We start from the raw sequence: 19,470 nt of genomic DNA, 5'->3' as shown, positions 1-19,470 counted from the left end.
TTGGCTATGTGACACAGGCGTTCTGTGTCCTTAAGTTTTCAAACACAGGAGATAAGCACCTCCACTCAGCAAAGCCAGCATTCAGAGACTAGTTTCAGAGTTATTGCTCTTCATCAGTCTGGAGTAGCTTGGCTTGCCAGCTGTCTATGCATATTTACCTTTGAAAACAGAGAATTTTAAGTGAAATAAATTCACTGATCTACAAAATTAGAAATATTGCATTTCTAAATCTCTCAGAACCTAGTCTCTGGATGCTGGCTTTGCTGGGTGGAGGTGCTTATCTCCCTTGTTTAAAAACTTAAGGACACAGAATGCTTGTGTCACATAACCAACTGGAAACGATATTTCCTGGGGCTAAATAACAGTAGCATTCTTCCCTTTTATGGGACTGCCACATTAAGTTGGCACCAAACCATCACTTTATCATGCTGCTACTGTATAAGTCTCTCTGAGAGATTTAGAAATACAATATTTCTAATTTTATAACAAAACTGTTTGCTGAAAATATACTACAGTATAGTTGCCTTGTTAGGTGAGATCTTTTCTGTGCTTCACATAAATAGCAGAACATAGTGAACGAAAACAGCAACAGTGATAATCTTGATGTCATAGAATGACGGGAAGATATCAAATAGCTCATAGGCTGACTATGAAGGAGTGATGCTAGAACTGTTAAATATTACATGCACCAATTTTAACTATTTTTATTAATAACTGCATTGTTTTTTTCCTGGTAAACTGACAAATGACTGTTCAAAGAAGACTTTAAAAGTAACTAATAACAAGTTCTTTTGAAAATGGACAAAATTTGGCATTATGGTGTTATCAAATAACAGCAGAAAAAGTGTTTAGCTCCCAGCAACATTCATGCTGACATGGTTACTACATTAGGGAATGATGCTCAAGCTTTATCAACAATGCAAAAGTGGGCAGCTGAATTTAGGAGAGGAAGGGAGAGTCCTGAAGATGACCCAATGTCTGGACGTCCTGCAACTACCACCCACCACTGAGGAAAACTTGGATCATGTTCATAACAGACAGTTGACTATATATCAAATAGCCAAAACTGTTAGCATATCTCATGAGAGAGTTGAGAATATTCTGCATAACGAAGGTTTCTGCTCGGTGGGTGCCATGTTTTCAGACACCTGATCAAAAGCATCGCCAGGCTGATCACATCACGGGAAAATCTGACATTTGAAGCAGATCCAGCTGGTTTCCTAACCCAGGATGTACATTGGCTTCATCACTTTGAGCCAGAAACAAAGAGATAAAGCATGCAGTGGAAACAGCCCTCAGTTTTGGGGTGATACAAAAGGCATTGTGTTTATTAACTATCTTCAAAAGGGCCACACCATTAATGGAGAGTATTATGTCAATTTTCTAAGGCAATTAAAAAGGGCTATCAAGACCAAATTCCCAGGAAAACTGACAAAAGGGGTTTCATTTCATCTGGAAAATGCTCCTGCACATGAGTCCTTGGATTCAATGGCTGCTGTATGTGATTGTGACTTTGAACTGGTTGATCAATCTCCTTATTTTCCTGATTTCATTCCATTTGATTGTCAGTGATGATGAGTAACAGGTTGACTTAGCTCATAAAGAGATGAAAAAAGCATGACCATGAAACTTTAAGCAACACAAGAAGCTAAGTTAACCCGTTACTAAGTATAGATAATCATCATCATTTTAAGGTCCACTTTTCCATGCTTGCACAAGTAGGATGAAATTTTCAAGTTACTCAATAAATAAAACTCCAGCTATGTGTTGAGCGCTACTTTTCTTTGTTTACCCACTCGTGTGTGTCTGTGTGTATATTCAATGAGCATTTAGTTTCCATTCTACCAAATCTACTCACAAAGCTTCAGTCAGCCCAGGGTTACAGAATAAGTCATTTACCCAAAGCGCTGTGCAATGGAACCCATGGGGTTAGGAGCCAAACTTTTGAACCTCACAGTCATGCCTATGCCTGATGGTGAAAATAATGGTCATGGCAACAGTAGTCAAAGTGTTATTGATAGAACTGTGGCAAAGGCAACAAAGAAATAAAAACACTCAGTTCAATATATTTTTTAAAAAAAGACAGAAAAAACTATATTTACAAATATTTATAAATAAATAAACAAATCTGCCGTTACAATTGTGTAAAAAAAATTAAGTTTTTCATTAGTTATAAACCATCAATATAGTTATTATCAATGGGGCGTAGGTTCATGGCCATCAACGTAGAAGTTTCGTGTAGCTGGAGGTAGAGTCAGTTCAAGGCCTTCTAATTCTTTAGTCAAAATAATTTGACAACCTGAAAAAAGAAAAAGTAATAATAATAATACTTTCTATTATAGGCACAAGGCCTGAAAGTTTGGAAGGAAAGGACTAATCAATTAGATCAACCCCAGTGCTTAACTGGTACTTATTTCATGAACCTCAAAATGATGAAAGACAAAGTTGATCTCAGAATATAAAGAGTGCAATATGAAATAAAGAAACAGATTGATTTTGTTTATTGAACTCAACAATATTTCAAAAGTACATCTGTCTTCTTCAGGTTCAAAATAAGACCAGAATAATGGAAAGTACACAGAAATGTAGAAATTCAAATATTCAACTGGACTACCCTGTGTTCCTTCTTAAACAAAAAAGACATCATGTTTTGCTGAGGTGGGTGGATCTTCTCAAGAACCTCATATCTCTAGACATCTCAGTCCATTGTAATCTCCTCCATGACGCACAACATCCATGACACACACACACACACACACACATATATATATAGGTGGCACGTAAAAAGCACCCACTACACTCACAGAGTTGTTGGCGTTAGGAAGGGCATCCAGCTGTAGAAACATTGCCAGATAAGACTGGAGCCTGGTGCAGCCTTCTGGCTTCCCAGATCCCCGGTCGAACCGTCCAACCCATGCTAGCATGGAGAACGGATGTTATACAATGATGATGATGATATATATATATATATATACACACACACTTTAATAAAGATGCAAAGACATCACAAAAACTGTTACTCAGAGTTTCACATTCCCATTCATCAGACAGTTTTGATTGAGATGCCTGACAAGCGGGAATGTGAAACTCTGAGTAACAGTTTTTGTGATGTCTTTGCAGCTTTATTAATAAAGCATTTTACTTTACCGCTGGTATTCGAGTACTATTTTTTCCACCTTGTTTCACTTTTATGTGCTTACTCTGGTATATATATATATATATATATATATATATGACTCGACTCCGTCGGTCATGAATGACCATGGGTGCCTCAGAGGTTCCCCTCTGAGTAACAAGTCTGGGTGGAAAGTTGCCTCACCAGTGAATGCACAACTTAGGGTTGTTTTTATGGAAGACCAGCAGCCACCCATGCATACCAGCCTCCCCTCTCCACACCACTAATGTTATCGAAGATGAAAGGCAAAGGCCGATACACATTGGCACCATTCACATCACAACTCATTTCTACAGCTGAGTGAACTGGAGCATCATGAAATAAAGTGTCTTGCTTAAGAACACAACATACAGCCCGGTCCAGAAATGGAACTCATAACCTCACAATCATAAGCTCAATGCTCTAACCACTGAGCCATGCACCTTGGCACGCCCGTGCCGGTGGCACGTAAAAAGCACCATCCAATCGTGGCTGTTTGCCAGCCTCATCTGGCACCTGTGCAGGTGGCACATAAAAAGCACCCACTACACTCACGGAGTGATTGGCGTTAGGAAGGGCATCCAGTCGTAGAAACACTGCCAGATCAGACTGGGCCTGGCGCAGCCTTCTGGCTTCCCAGACCCCAGTTGAACCGTCCAACCCATGCTAGCATGGAAAACGGACATTAAACGATGATGATGATTACATCCTTCATTTGCTTCTTTCAGTCATTTGTTTTGTGTATAACATTATTCCTTTAATTTCATTCCATAGATCAACCCATTAACATTCAGGTTACTCTGAAAGGTGATGCTTGTTTATTCACATTGTTTTCAATTAATCATACATTATCTCATAGCTTCAAGATTTTGATGTGATAGTTTACTTTTAGAATGACATTGTAGGGTTTAAGATACAAACAGGTAGGATATTTGGGACAGATATGATTGGTTTAAATGCTAAAGTGTCAAGTGTTACATGTGCAGATCATAGCAGAACAATGATATAGACAAGACTCACATGATTCTAGTTCTGCTATTTGGTCACCAACTCCACTAATTCATCATCATCTTCATAACAATTATTTCTAGCATTGACACTAGGGTCACCCAGTTTGGTGCAGGGTAGAGTTGATGATATCAGCTTCAATATTTGACTTGTACTTTATTTTATTTGCCACAAAGGGATGAAAGCTAAAGTCTCACCTTAGCAGGATTTGAACTCAGAATATAAAGAGCAATAACTAAATATTTTCTGACAATTTAATGAAGGAGTGGCTGTGTGGTAAGTAGCTTGCTTACCAACCACATGGTTCCGGGTTCAGTCCCACTGCATGGCATCTTGGGCAAGTGTCTTCTGCTATAGCCCCGGGCCGACCAATGCCTTGTGAGTGGATTTGGTAGACAGAAACTGAAAGAAGCCTGTCATATATATATATGTATATGTATGTGTGTGTTTGTGTGTCTGTGTTTGTCCCCCTAGCATTGCTTGACAACCGATGCTGGGGTGTTTATATCCCTGTCACTTAGCGGTTCGGCAAAAGAGACCGATAGAATAAGTACTGGGCTTACAAAGAATAAGTCCCGGGGTCGATTTGCTTGACTAAAAGGTGGTGCTCCAGCATGGCCGCAGTCAAATGACTGAAACAAGTAAAAGAGTAAAGAGTAAGAGTATAATAAATGTCTTACCAAGTCTGGAATTCTCTTTCAAAAATGGTGCCATATCTAACATGTCGTCTTCTCTGAAGAAAGAAAATTAGAAATCAAAAATCTACAATGTAAAACTCTCTTTCGTTGTTCAAATATTTAAATGTCTGAGATGAGTTGTTGCTGATAACTTGATGAGAGAACCAACTGAGCAAAATGTTTCTAACACAGGCCACAAAGCCAAAAATTTAAGGGACTCTAATATTTCACTGGTACTTTATTTTATCAATGCTGGAAGGATGAAGGATAAGAGTTGATCTCAGGAAATTAAAATCTAAGATATATATAAAAGTGGAACAAATACTGCAGATCTAACAATTCTGCTAATCCACTGCCTTCATGTAAATATTGAAAAAGCTTTTCTAAAAATAAATGAGATTAAAATTTCTGCAGCTGTAATCTTAAAAGTTTTAATTAAGATTTTGATTAACTGGGCCTAAAAATATCTAAAGTATTGACAATAATTATTTCTCCCTGTCCATTCACTCCAACTCCCATACCGAACACATATTAACAATGTAATTCAAATTTGATTAATAAATTTAAAATATAAAGAAAAATAAATTTAATTTTTTAATTCCAAATAAAAAACGGTTATATTCATAATTTCTTTATTTAATTAAACTTATTTTTGGTAATAAAACATTTTTTAGAATTTTTATATCTACATTATGTTTCTATCAGTTTGATCACTGATTGGATTCATCAAGAATCTTAATCTCCGATTTGTACATATTACTGAGCTGGATTTAATCTAAGCATCTTTATTTCTAAAGATAACATTCTTATCCACAACATCAATAATGTCATCAGCATAATTTTTTATGACCATTTTTCTATGCTGACATGTCAGAGTCCACATCTCCTTATATGCACAACAACTGAATAAAAAAGCTATCTATGGACATTGTGAATGTCCTAGAGTGAACTGGATATGTTTCATCATAGCATCAGCATTAGAAAGGACTCATATGGGGAGGACTAAAGAGTTGAGGGAAGTCCATTAAAGTATCACCTCTGTTCTGTGTCAGTCCTTATTTGGATTACTGCTCACCTTGACAGGTTGCTTTCTATGCAGTAAATTGAGTATATAATTCTTCCATTTTTGACATAGATTTGAAGCTGGATGCCATCATAGAAGTGATACTACATTCAATATGTCTTGGAGTCTGTACAAGAACTCTCACTGGCAGAGGATTAGGCTGTTGTAAAGGAAGAGAGGGAATGCTACTGTGGTACTCTGCAGTGACTAGGCATGAAGTTGTTTCCAATGTGGTAGTGGTGGTGTTGGTGGCAGTGGAAGGTAGTTAACAGAACAACTTATTGTCTTAGAATACCGGTGGCTGGTCGGGTATATCGATTATCAGGTTCTTTGGGCAAGGACGATGTTTTGTCCTTACTCAAATGATTGATTAAGAAAGAAGGATAGCTACCAAGCCCAGAAGCAGCTAGGCATGTTAAATATGACCATGGTATATAAGGAGGAAACTAGTGATGGAAGAAAGAAGCTGAATCCATGATGTGGTAAACAAACTTGCTTAGACTGAAGTCTGAAGTTGCAGGGACTTCTTATCTAAGGCTGGGAATTCATATATCTATAATTTGGGGAGGAGTTTAGATTGTAAGGAGCTGAAAGTGGCAGTCAGTGACCACTGGCATAAAAGTTGCTTTTGTCATGTAAGTAAGGTGGGAAAGATCTTGTCTCTGAGAATGAGACAATCTCCATAGTGATACATCAGTTTGCTGCTAAGGTAGTACAACCTGATATGCTTTATGAAAACTGAAGGTGAGAAGGTGGACAGACAGCCAAGAAAGAAAGCAAGTCTTGTCACATGTTCATGTCACTGATTCATTTTAACTGTTTTACATATATTTAGCACCATCTGAATGTGGCCAATACCAGTGCCCCCCAACTGGCTCCTATGCCAGTGGCATGTAAAAAGCACTATCTGAACATGATCAATGCCAGGGCCATCTGACTGGCTCCTGTGCCAGTGGCACATAAAAAGCACACACTACACTCTTGGAGTAGTTGGTGTGGGATGACGTCAGCAGCTGGGGAGCTAACCGCAAGGGGCAGCAGTGATGCGTGCGTAGCGAGGGCAGCATTCTGCCTTTTCGAGGCAGGTCGCCGAGTGGGTAAGGTGATGTCATCACGTTATTAAGGTTGGGAGAAGCAGCTGCTATTTCTAGCGTTCGGGTCGGGCTGTGTTGAAGGATCCATTACCGCTGAAGGGTCTCCATCTGAGTGAAGAGAAGGTAGGTGCCTTTATTTCGAATCTCTCGCATACACCACAGTTGGCATTAGGAAGGGCATCCAGCTGTAGAAATACTGCCAGATCAGATTGGAGCCTGGTGCAGCCTACTGGCTTTCCAGACCTCAGTCAAACCGTCCAACCCATGCCAGCATGAAAAACAGACGTTAAAGGATGATGATGACGATATTAGAAATTAACCAAGAAAATAATGAAAATAGTTAACATGAAAGTTGGAGATTTATATCTTGTGCCCTTTTGTCTTTCTCACCCCTAAATAGTTGATGGATATAAAACAAAAACAAACAGCCAAGAAAGATGGACAGTACTGTTGCCACTAAACCCTATGGCCACAAACTCACAGGCACACCACTGTTTCCTATCTTTGCCTTTACCATCACTACTACAAATGACTCTCTAGATGGCTCAAATGAAAATCCACAGTGGAAAACTTTGCTCACATATCTAGGATTGTGCTGTTACTACACATACACAGATAAACATTCTAAACCATATCCAATAAAACAGCAACTATTCTGTTGACTGTTAAAAGTTCCACTCTCCCCAAAATGACAGAGCCACTGGCTCACTGATGGGCTATTTCTTCATTCTGCCTCTTATATGATGTCCTCCACTAGCAACATCTATACTCTCTCCTACTATCTTCACCTTTACTGTGTGTCACTTGCCAGATTCTGTCCTAAATACTTTACCCATTTCCTTGCCTTAGAGGCATCAAACCAAACATCAACGAAATCACTCTCCTCTATTAGTAAGAAGAGAGTCAGAAGGAGGCGTGGCTGTGTGGTAAGAAGCTTGCTTCCCAACCACATGGTTCTGGGTTCAGTCCCACTGCATGGCATCTTGGGCAAGTATCTTCTAATATAGCCTCAGGCCAATGAAAGCATTGTGAGTGGATTTGGTAGAAGGAAACTAAAAGAAGTCTCTCATATATATATATGTGTATGTGCTAAGCTTAAAACAAATCCTGGGGTTGATTTGTTCGATTAAAAAGCCCTTCAATGCGATGCCCCAGCATGGCCAGACTGAAACAAGTAAAAAATAAAGATCATGGCAGCCACTCCCACTGCTCCTCATCTTCTAATTAATGCTTTTTAAAAAGTAACAAATATATAACTTAATCACTATGATAATTATTTTACTAAGTTACTGAAAAATTTTAAATTGCTCTGAAAGTGAATTCTAAGCACAGAGTGAGAGTATCACAGCCAGGAATAGAAGAACGATGGGGATGAGTGATGAAAGGGTCACTTACTCTTCTAGCGGTTCCTCTAGTTTGTCAAAATAGTCTTCATTCACATACACATGACAAGTTGAACATGCCAACGATGCTTCACAGGCACCTACAATTAAAGAGAGAATTCAGAATTAAAACATTTTTCTACTCTAAGGATTTTATCCTACATATGCTGTTCTATCAGTACTTACACGTTGAATAAAAATATATCTTTCTACTTGTACTACAATACATTTCAGCACTTTAAAAACAAACTTATGTTTGTTTACATATGACGTAATTTCTATTCAATCTAGCGTTTACAGATGAGTTTATAAATTCTAAATTGCAGAAGAATTTGTCAGTAAAACCGTTTAGCTTAAATGGTAAAGCATTTTGACTGGAAATTGAAGGGATGTGAGTTTGAGTCATGGCTGGTTGCTGACAGATTTTTCTGCTCTGTATATGAGTGAGTGTAACAAGTGGCAAGAGACTTTGTGAAAGCTCAATCAATCCATGCATTATATGCTGTTCTATCAGAACTTAAGCATTGAAAAATATATCTTTCTACTTGTATTAAAACAATTATTTAGTAGCATTAACTTGGAAAGGGATTTAATCTGACGCTGTGATGTACGGAAACTAAGATAATTGCACCTTGACAGAGTTAGTCATATCTCATAGCAGCCATTTAAAACAAACTGGCAGACATTGAGATATTTAGTAACACTGATTTACATTCTGAATTCAAATCTTGAGTCCAATTTTTCATTTTTTTCATTTGAAATTAACAAAAAAATGTAGCAACTATAAAGTAGAATCAATTTGATCTTTCCCTTCTATATTTGTGGTTGTGTACTAATATCATATATCATTATATGTTGATAGTAATGTTGATTTCTTATATAGAAACAAGGTCAAAAATTTTGCACGAATTGTATTTTAAGACATTTTAAGTCCATTTTTCCCCCACTTTTATGAAGACTCCCAACCAACTCGGTGCATGGATTGATTGAACTTTCACAAAGTGTCTTGCCACTTGTTACAGTCATTCATCACTTAGTCAACCTTTGTGAAGTCCAGCCTCCTAAGATCAAGCTTCACCACTTCTTTCTATGTCTTATGACATATCCAGCAGACCAATTCTTGCTTCATTTCTTTCTAACCATTACATTTCAAGCAATCAATGCCCATATTTTGCCATTATGGAGTATCACAATTCATACACAAACATCATACAATCTGCTCTTTACTTGGAGAAAGAATCCCTTCATTGCTAGTAAGACTAATAGTTCCCTCAACTTTGACTATCCTATTCTTACTCAAGTTATATTACTTTCAAAACATTTACCTCCTCTGCTAATTAGGTCACCTAGGTAATAGAAGCTATCAACCACTTCTAGCAATTAGAGTTCATTTCATGGATGCTCTTACTGTTGACTATTTTTGTGCATCTGCTATATGAATTTTTTTTTTTTTTGTGTGTGTGTGTCAGCCTGCCCATGATCTCACTGCACCACTGATGTACACAAAGTTTATATCAGGAACACAAAATAGAATTTCTATCTAAACCTTTTTTGACAGCATTGAGGATGAATGAAGCCAGCTCAACCCACCCCGGGTGAATGCTGTAAGAAGAAGAATATCAAGCACGACCAATTTCCAGTCTTGCTAAGATTTTTGTCTTCATGAGATTTATTTTTTATAATTCTTGATTCTAGGCTCCACTTCTATGTTTAGAACTTCTCTCAGCTATGAGAACAAGGTTATCAACATACAGGAGTTCCCACAAACAGCCATTCTTGGACTCCTCTGTTATGGCCTGGAGAATTATAATAAATAGATGGGAGGTAAGAACTGAGTCCAATAAAAACATAGCAGTATGCCAAGATTCAAACGTATCATTATACATGGCTTGCACAACTCACATAAGTTTTCCATTTACATCAAATATCTTTAGTGACCACCCAACCACAAAACATGGTACCCAGTCAAAAATATTTTCAGGTTAATAAATGCTAAGCATAGTGGCTTACTCTTAGCTAAGAAATTCTCTTGAGCTGTCTCACTAAGGAGAGGGTATTAGTGGTACTCTGTCCTGGCACAAACCCAAACTGCATCTCCTAATTTCTTAATCAACAGTGTGATAACCCTTGAAGGTGTGTAGCTCAGTGGTTAGATCACCACACTCACAATCATGAGGTAGCGAGTTCTATTCCCAGACTGGGCTGTGTGTTGCTTTCTGGGGCAAGACACTTTATTTCACATTGCTCCAATTCATTCAGCTATAGAAATGAGTTTCAACATCACTGGTTCCAAGCTGTATCAGTCTTTGCCTTTCCCTTGAATAACATCAGTGATGTCCTGCAGAGGGGAGGCTGGTATTCATGGGTAACTGATGGTCTACCATAAACAACATTGCCTGACCTTGTGCCTCGGAAGGGAACTTTCTAGATCCAATCCCATGGTCATTTATGACTGAAGAGGGTCTTTACCTTTTAACCCTTTCTACTACTTTCATAACTTGAGCCACCCAGCTGTAAAAACCATGCCAAAACTGACCTCACCTGTGCTTGTGCCATGTAAAAAGCACCTGGTTCACTCTGTTGGTGTTACAAACTGCATCCAGCTGTAAAACCCTGCCAAAACAGACACAGAAGTCTAGTGCAGGCTCCTGCCTGGCCAGCTCCTGTCAAACCATCCAACCCATGCCAGCATGGAAGGCGGACATTAAACGATAATGATGATGATGATGATGATATAAGGAACAGAATAGAACAGCTTTTCCTTAGGCTGTGGGTTAAAAAGCATGCTTTTCAACTACATGATTTCAAGTTCTGCACGGTCCCTTGGATAAGTGTCTTCTACAACAGTCTCAAGCTGACCAAAAACTTGTGAATGAATCTGTAGATAGAAACTAAAAGAAGCCCATTGTGTGTGTATGTGCTTCTCCTACACCTCTGTTTGAGAAGTGTTGGTTTGTTTACATCCTCATAACTTAGCAGTTCAGTCAAGGATACCAATAGAATAAGTACCAGACTTAAATAAGTCCTGGGGTCAATTTCTTTCACTAAACCCTTCAAGGCAGGACTTCAGCACAGCTGCAGTCCAATGACTGAAGCAAGTAAAAGATATATAATTATAGATATACAGATACAGAGAGCAAGAGGGAGGGCAAACTATGGAAATAACACACATTTCATATATATATATATATATATACATACACACACACACACACACACACACATATATATATATATATAAACATGATATATAAATATTATCATACCTTCAAGGGGAATGTTATATCTGTGAGCAAGATAGAGAATGTTATCACCAATTTTCCCTCTTATATGATGTTTTTCACCATCTTTATCAATAAACACAACATTGACACTGAAAGTGTAAAATAACCAGGTGAGAGGTTTGTAGGAAGCAAATTAAATGACAAGAAAACTGGATATAAAAGAAATCAGACATAAAGAGTCAAGAGAGAAGATAATGCTGGTATGGACATGTGATGTGTATGGAATAAACCAGTTGTATGTAGAAGTGTTAAGTGCATGAAGTGGATGAAGACTGAAAAAGAGGGAGGCTAAGAAAGACAGGGGACAAAGTGGAAGTCATGAAGGTGATAACAAAGAACTGCAGCTCAGAATGAAGCACTATGCTGGAGAGGACCAGCCGGACCCATTCAAAAATAGGAAAATCAGCATAAAATTGAAGTATGAGTGTTGTGAGGGGGGTACATTTTTTGCTAATATATATTATCGAGGCAAGAAAACGTCAAGAACATTGAAAAACAGCTACTTCGCAAATGAAATTTTTTAAGACATTTGTTCTTCAATGAGTTATAGGCACTCCCTTGTTACTTCTGCACTTTGAAATACATTGATCTGGTGGTTGGCCAGTTGGAAACCTGCAACCAACAACACCACTTTTGACCAGCATCTGTTGTTCATGTTGGCATGGGTTGGACAGTTTGACCAGGGCTGGTAAGCTGGAAGCCTGCACCAGACTCCAGTCTGGTTTGGTATGGTTTCTATGGCTGGATGCCCTTCCTCACACCAACCACTCCAAGAGTGTAATGGGTGCTTTTACATGCCACTGGCACAGGTGCCATTTGCATAACACTGGTATCTGCCACGACTGTGATTTTACTTGGCTTGATGGGACTTCTTCTCAAGCATGAAATAATGCCAAAGGTCTCAGTCATTGCCTGCATGAGGTTCAGTGCTCAATGCATGAGGCTCAATGCTCAAGAGGTGCTTTTTACATGCCACTGGCATGGGTGCCAGTTACATGACTATGATTTCAAAACTAAATAAATTTAGAGGAGTAAACATGATTGTAGGGTGTAAAACCTGTTTGTGTGGTTAAGAAGTTTGCTTCACAACTATCATAGTCTTGGATTCAATTTTGCTGCATGATCAAAGATGCCATGCAGTGGGAGTAAATCAAAGTCTTGTGAGTGAATCTGTGTGAAGGTTTTTCAGTAAGAACATTCCTGTTTTTGAGTGATCACTTGATCCTTGGGTACAATTTGTGGAGTCCACCACTTGGTTGTAAGAATTCAAACCAAGTCACCTGTGATGACTTACTTTTTTTTCAGTTCTATATTTAAGAGATGAGGAATTATGTACATTTTTTACATTATTTACATTCGATGATATTTGCCCTCATCTTGTTTGTTGTTAACACATTTCGGTTGATATACCCTCCAGCCTTCTTCAGGTGTCTTGGGGAAATTTTGAACCTGGGTTCTCATTCCTAAGGTATTTTTCAATGTTATTATTAACCACTACGCCATATGCCCATGGGCATATGGCGTAGTGGTTAAGAGTGCGGGCTACTAACCCCAAGATTCCGAGTTCGATTCCAAGCAGTGACCTGAACAATATCAATAATAATAATAATAATAATATCGAAAAATACCTTAGGAATGAGAACCCAGGTTTGAAATTTCCCCAGGACACCTGAAGAAGGCTGGAGGGTATATCAGCCGAAACATGTTAACAACAAACAAGATGAGGATTTCCTTTTTTTTTCTGTCACTATTCTCAGAGACCCTGAAAAAAAGCCCAAGAGAACTGCCATTCCTTCTTTCAATTTAAGCCATGGAAAAAAATTTAATAGTGGGAGCCTGGTGCAGCCTTCTGGCTTACAGTTCTCAGTCAAACCGTCCAGCCTATGCCAGCATGGAAGGCAGATGTTAAATGATGATGATGATGATGTGGAAGATATAGAGATAGTACACAGCTTAGTAATGAGTCTAAGAGTGAATACTTACTAATCAGGTAAATGTTTTTTACTGGCTGAGGGTGTATGTTGGAGAGGAGGAGATGGATTTGATGCAAAATGTGGGTGTGCATACCTGCATTCATTCTACAGTATTTATCTAGATAAAGTTTTAAACATTATGAAAAACTGGTTTCAGGTAAGATTTGTATGAAAAGACAGTTATTTAATAAAGGAATTACACTGTGTAACACGATTTCTGTCCTTGGGTAGTAACTGTTATTTCCTATTTGCTTACCTTTATAAAACATGAAAAATGTTAATATTTCCTTCAAACTTTACATCTGTTATATTTTATTCAAACCCCAAAGAATCCCTCTCAACACATGGTTCCTGCTACAACTGCTCATGAAAAACACACTACTCCTGCTCATGATCAGAGATGCACATATTGTCAGCTATTAAGCTCAAGTGGTTATTGACAAGCAAATCTGTTGTATTGAATAGAATATTTGCTATAATGATATTTCTGCTTCAGCAAACTCAGTATTGAATCTGTCTAAAATGTAATGGAAAAGAGATCAGTTTCAAAACATTGATCTCCAGGTCACAAAAGCAAAGTTCGAAGGGAATAATAAAGTCATTTACTTTGATTTCTAATTAGAAGTAAATAGAAAGTAATACTTACAGACCAAAGACAAAAAAAAACAAAATTTTGTTACACAGTGTTATCTGTTCCATTACTTGTCATCCCTGATCAAACAGACTTTATGATGAAAAATATTCCAGCCATGACCAGCCCATCATTATTGCATACACAGTGAATCAAAGTAAAGCAATGAGCTAATGAAGAAGACTATGCAGTCACTTGGCTTTGAAAATAGCAGTCAAACTTCATAATATCATCTTAAAAAAAGGACAAGTTACAATCATCTTCATCATCATTTTATATTAGCTTTTTCCATATTTGTATCAACTATGCAGGTCTCATGGAGTTTTGCCTGTGTCACCAGAATTAAAGAGGTTGCCTGCAGCAGGATTAAAGCCCTTCCACCTTGTAGCAGTTTCTATTAATAACTACAAACCTTCCTGATGGGTTGCTTTTGCTGCAGTGTATGGTGTATACTTCTCCACTTGTCCTTTTTTTTTCCTGCTCGACATAGTTTTTCATTCCAATGCCCTTCTCATCACCAATCATTTTACAGTGAAGTCTATTTCTAAATGCAGTATATCTAAAAACAAAAAAAAGCATGATACGCCTGCTGCAGAGATTCTTACTCTTTTGTGGCTCTGCACCCCTTTCACTGAATGGCATTTTACAAAAACACCATTCACATGTCTTGCAGAATAAAGAAGATTATTTTGATCAAACAGCAGTGATTTATTTTCCATATTTCCTTCTAATACCTCATCAGTATTTGATATTTGTATAGATTGTAAGGCGGCAAGCTGGCAGAAACGTTAGCATGCCGGTTGAAATGCTTAGTAGTATTTCGTCTGTCTTTATGTTCTGAGTTCAAATTCTGCTGAGGTCGACTTTGCCTTTCATCCTTTCAGGGTCGATTAAATAAGTACCAGTTACACACTGGGGTTGATGTAATCAACTTAATCCCTTTGTCTGTCCTTGTTTGTCCCCTCTGTGTTTAGTCCCCTGTGGGTAATAAAGAAATAAATATTGTTGGGAAGTATTTTATCTCTAAGAAAAAAATATCGCAACTCGATGTAAACACTTGGCACCCTCATAACACCCTGTTGATATTTACTTCCTCTTTGTGTGTTCAGACAGTGCGTCCATGAGCATACCACCACCCAGCTTAAAGAGCTTCTGATTTGAGGATTAGGACTGACATGATTAACCCTTTAGCATGTAATCCAGCTATATCTAGCCCATATATTCTACCTGTTTTACATTAAAACAGACCTGATCCAATCTTTCACACCTACCCTACAATGTCATTCTAAAAATATACAAACACACCATTAAAATCTTGAGCTACAAAATACTGTGGGATTAATTCAAAGCAATGTGAATAAATAAGCAATACATTTGACAAAAAAAACCCTGAACAATAAAGGGTTAAACAACTATAATAGTAAGTTGAGTGACTGAACTGTGAAAAAAATAACTTACACTTCTTCCTCACATATTGGATCGGTCATTTCATATTCCCCAGATAACAATTGAGCTGAAACAGAGAAAACACTAAAAATCACCATGTTAGATGATTAAATGTCGTTAAAAAAGTTGTTGATTAGCCCCAAGTCAGTCCTGACCGAGAAGAGCTATGACCAAAGATGTTCAAGTTGTGACCATGTAGCCTTTTATAAAGAGACAGTTTATCTACAGTACAGCCACTTGACAACCGATGTTGGTGTGTTTATGTCCCCCCGTAACTTAGCAGTTCGGTAAAAGAGTTCGATAAAATAAGTACTGGGCTTACAAAGAATAAGTCCCGGGGTCGATTTGTTCGACTAAGGGCGGTGCTCTAGTATGGCCACAGTCAAATTACTGAAACATGTAAAAGAATAAAAGAAAGTATATATCAATATTTATTGCCAAACTAATCAAAAGAAGCACTCGTCCTATTTCTATGGACTGCCACGTCAGTTTGGCAGTAAATATTAATACTCAGTACTGCTGCTGTATCTCTCCTTTAGAGATTTAGAAATTATAACATTTCTATTTTAGAATATACTAGCATTAAAGACCCGTCGTTGCTGGGTCATAGTGCTAGTGCATGTATATATGTGTACATATTACATGTACATCTATATATATACATCTACACATAAAATACAAAATACAAAGTTATATCTTGATATCGCTAGTGATAACAATACTCAAAATATATAACAGACTGGAATTGTTAGCCCGTCTCTTGTAATTTCGATCAATTGTATCTTGTCCTCCCTCTTGTATAGAAGTGTGGCTACAATCCAGCCTACCTCTACTTCGGGGGGGGGGGTTCTGGGACGTCCTACGTCCCAGATATAAAGGTAAAAATAAAATATTTCCACTTTGCAAGTTCGAGTCGAGTACTCCCTTGCACGCTTCGTTGACTCGAACCTTGCTTCTATTGTGGCGAATTTACCGCCTCTGATTAGATAACTTTCATAGTCGCACCAAGACACTTTTCGAAGGTGCTTTCCTCCATGTGTTCAAATCTTCTTTTTTCTCTACATTGTATACTTTATAGACAATAGTCTTTTCTTTAATTTAATTTTTTATTATCCATCTGGACTATTCCATTTCTGCACGCTAATTTTATTTTTAATTTATTCCCATTCATGTGAAACCACTGTAACAGGATCTGCAATTTTATACCAATTGCTATTTTTACTTTTGTTATGTTACTTTAGTTTGATTTTAATTATTACTTACTACATATAATTCAATTGTTATTATTATTTTTATTGTTAAAGTGAAAGTATCTGACATAAAATAGAGAAACGTTTTTGTTTCACTTTTAACACGTAATACTGAAATAGTGGAGAAGATATGATATTGCTGTGGGCTCGCCCTAGGCAAAAGTTCACTCCCCGGACCCTAAGTAAGGCATGTGTAAAATTTGAATGAAATTGGTTGTGTAGTTCTCAAGTTTTAGGGAAACACACACACAGACATACACACATTCTCAGTTTTATATATATAAAGATGGCAATCTTACGGTATAAGTACCGGTGTACTTCCGGAAGATACATTTCAAAAAAGTGTTTTTTTTATATATGGGGGTGGGGTGGGGGAGAGAAAAGGGTTTCTGTAATCTTCAGAAATGTAAACAAAGTCACGTGTGTACCTATACCGAAGGATCGCCATATATATGTATGTATGTATATATATATATATATATATATATATATATATATATATATAACGCACATACGAATTGCAAGTTATACATTGAAAGGTAAAAGACACTTACTACCTAGATTTAAATTTAGATGTCTGTAGTAAAGTTATATATCTTTATCTATATATTAAATCTGTATCAAACGCACCTTGTTTTTACTCCTTCCTTTGAAATTTAGTCATTCCTTCGATTTGACTCGGAAATAACCGGTTTTGTTTTGGTCTCGTCGAGTCAAATTGAAGGAATGCCGAGATTTATTTTGATTTTAAAATAAAAAATGTAAACAAACGTGCAACAATAATAAACAAACAAGCATGTTCGGCAACACTACTTAAACTCTCTTAGAAACAACTTCATCTCAGCTCAGTTGCGTGCGTGTGTGTGTGTGTGTGTATATATATATATATATTACTGTTTAGTCAGGGAATCAAGGACAATGCTAATGACTCTTGTTGTTTGTTCCTTCTCGAGCCATGCCTGGCTCATAAGGGCCGGTTTCCCGGTTTCTTGGCGTATAGGTTCCCCACCTGGACGGGACGCCGGTCCATTGCAGGTGAGCTGCAAGATGCAGGAGGAAAGAGTGAGAGAAAGTTGTGGCGAAAGAGTCAGCAGAAGTTTCGCCATTACCTTCTGCCGGAGCCGCGTGGAGCTTAGGTGTTTCGCTCATAAACACACACATCGTCCGGTCTGAGATTCGAACCCGCGATCCCTCGACCGCGAGTCCGCTGCTCCAACCACTAGGCCATGTGCCTCCAATGACTCTTAGGATAGAGGGAGTTACCCTCAAATTAGAGGCCTGGCTTGAATACTTTGAAAGAGAATGAACACCTCTAAGGGCACCTGAGGACCAAGTGGAGGTGTTAAACCGGGCAACGAATTAACTCTTATCACTTGAAATGTTCTTGGAAAAAGTGTAAAGGACACATTTGCCCCCACTGAATAATAAATTTGAGGCTTTGTACTCGTGTTCTAAAAAACTGATGTTACATAATTAGATAAAAATGATAACGCTTGAGAGCTTTAGTTTCGTCCTACAAAAATAGAAATTGTCCTTAATTTAGATGCATGCATTGGAACAACTGCTGGAGAGACAGAAGAGGGAACTGGTCGAAGAGAAATTGTGTGAGATATAAGAGAAATAATTTACACGATTAACGCGAACAAGTAATAAACAAAAACGAAACATGTTAAACCGTAAATACACGTTTCTAAGAAATCGATGTATATTACATCGAAAGGAAAAGGAAATTTAATACTAAACCTGACGGTGCAACGAAATGTCTAGTAGATGAATGTAACATAGTTCTATTTGATCGTGTGGTTAATGAATTAGCAGCTCCAACCGCGTGTTTGTATGCTAACTTCGACCACAAAACTCGAGAATAACTTCGTAGAGTCTGCGCCATCTTCAACATTTTTCTACGCAACTTGGTGCAACAATTAGAGTTACTTCCCTTATCCTGTTTAACCACTATCACTTATGATCCTGATGAAATGAGGGTTTACCTATACAAGTGTGACCTCCCACCAACTTTGTTTCCTCATTATTTCCAGAAAAATGAATATTTTAAAATAAAATTTTCTACAAATATGCTTCAGATGGTGTAAATTCCAATTACATCGGAATTTGTAGTCATTTGTTTTTTCCATGGGTGGAGGAGTTTCGGAAAATTCACAATGAGTTAGCTTTGATTCCTTATATCTTTAAGATAAGTGGGTATTTTTTTAATGAAATCTTCTACAAATGCCTACCAAAGCCTATAGATTACGATTATATTGGAAATGAATAGGAAAAAAAATCGGTGGACTTGTACACAATTATACTGATACACATAACAGATTTTTGGGGTTTTTTCCAAAATTTCAAGTTTCATTTTGTATGCATATTTGATGTTTCAATATGTATGTGTACCAGCCCACCACATTTTTTCCTTCATATTATATTCAGATACGATCGTAATCTAAACACTCAGAAAAGTATCTGTAGAAAATCTCAAGAAAAATTACCCATTTTCCTGAAAGTTAT

At 37.6% G+C, this 19,470-nt stretch overlaps 1 protein-coding gene across 1 annotated transcript; it reads right to left on the bottom strand.

The window, feature by feature from the left end:
• Window positions 1-2,093: 2,093 nt before the first annotated feature.
• Window positions 2,094-18,890, bottom strand: LOC115215813 (adrenodoxin-like protein 1, mitochondrial). The gene is made up of 6 exons (XM_029785118.2): window positions 18,706-18,890; window positions 15,725-15,779; window positions 11,645-11,751; window positions 8,392-8,479; window positions 4,843-4,895; window positions 2,094-2,299 (listed from the first exon to the last, which is right to left on the bottom strand). Exons 1-6 carry the CDS (start codon window positions 18,857-18,859, stop codon window positions 2,196-2,198), a joined length of 561 nt encoding a protein of 186 aa, XP_029640978.2. The 5' UTR covers window positions 18,860-18,890; the 3' UTR covers window positions 2,094-2,195.
• Window positions 18,891-19,470: the final 580 nt, after the last annotated feature.

Source organism: Octopus sinensis, linkage group LG9 (genome assembly GCF_006345805.1).
Source record: "Octopus sinensis linkage group LG9, ASM634580v1, whole genome shotgun sequence".
Classification (NCBI taxonomy): Eukaryota; Metazoa; Mollusca; class Cephalopoda; order Octopoda; family Octopodidae; genus Octopus; species Octopus sinensis.
Note: the sequence above shows the minus strand (reverse complement) of the source record. Positions and strands in the feature narration are given on the sequence as shown.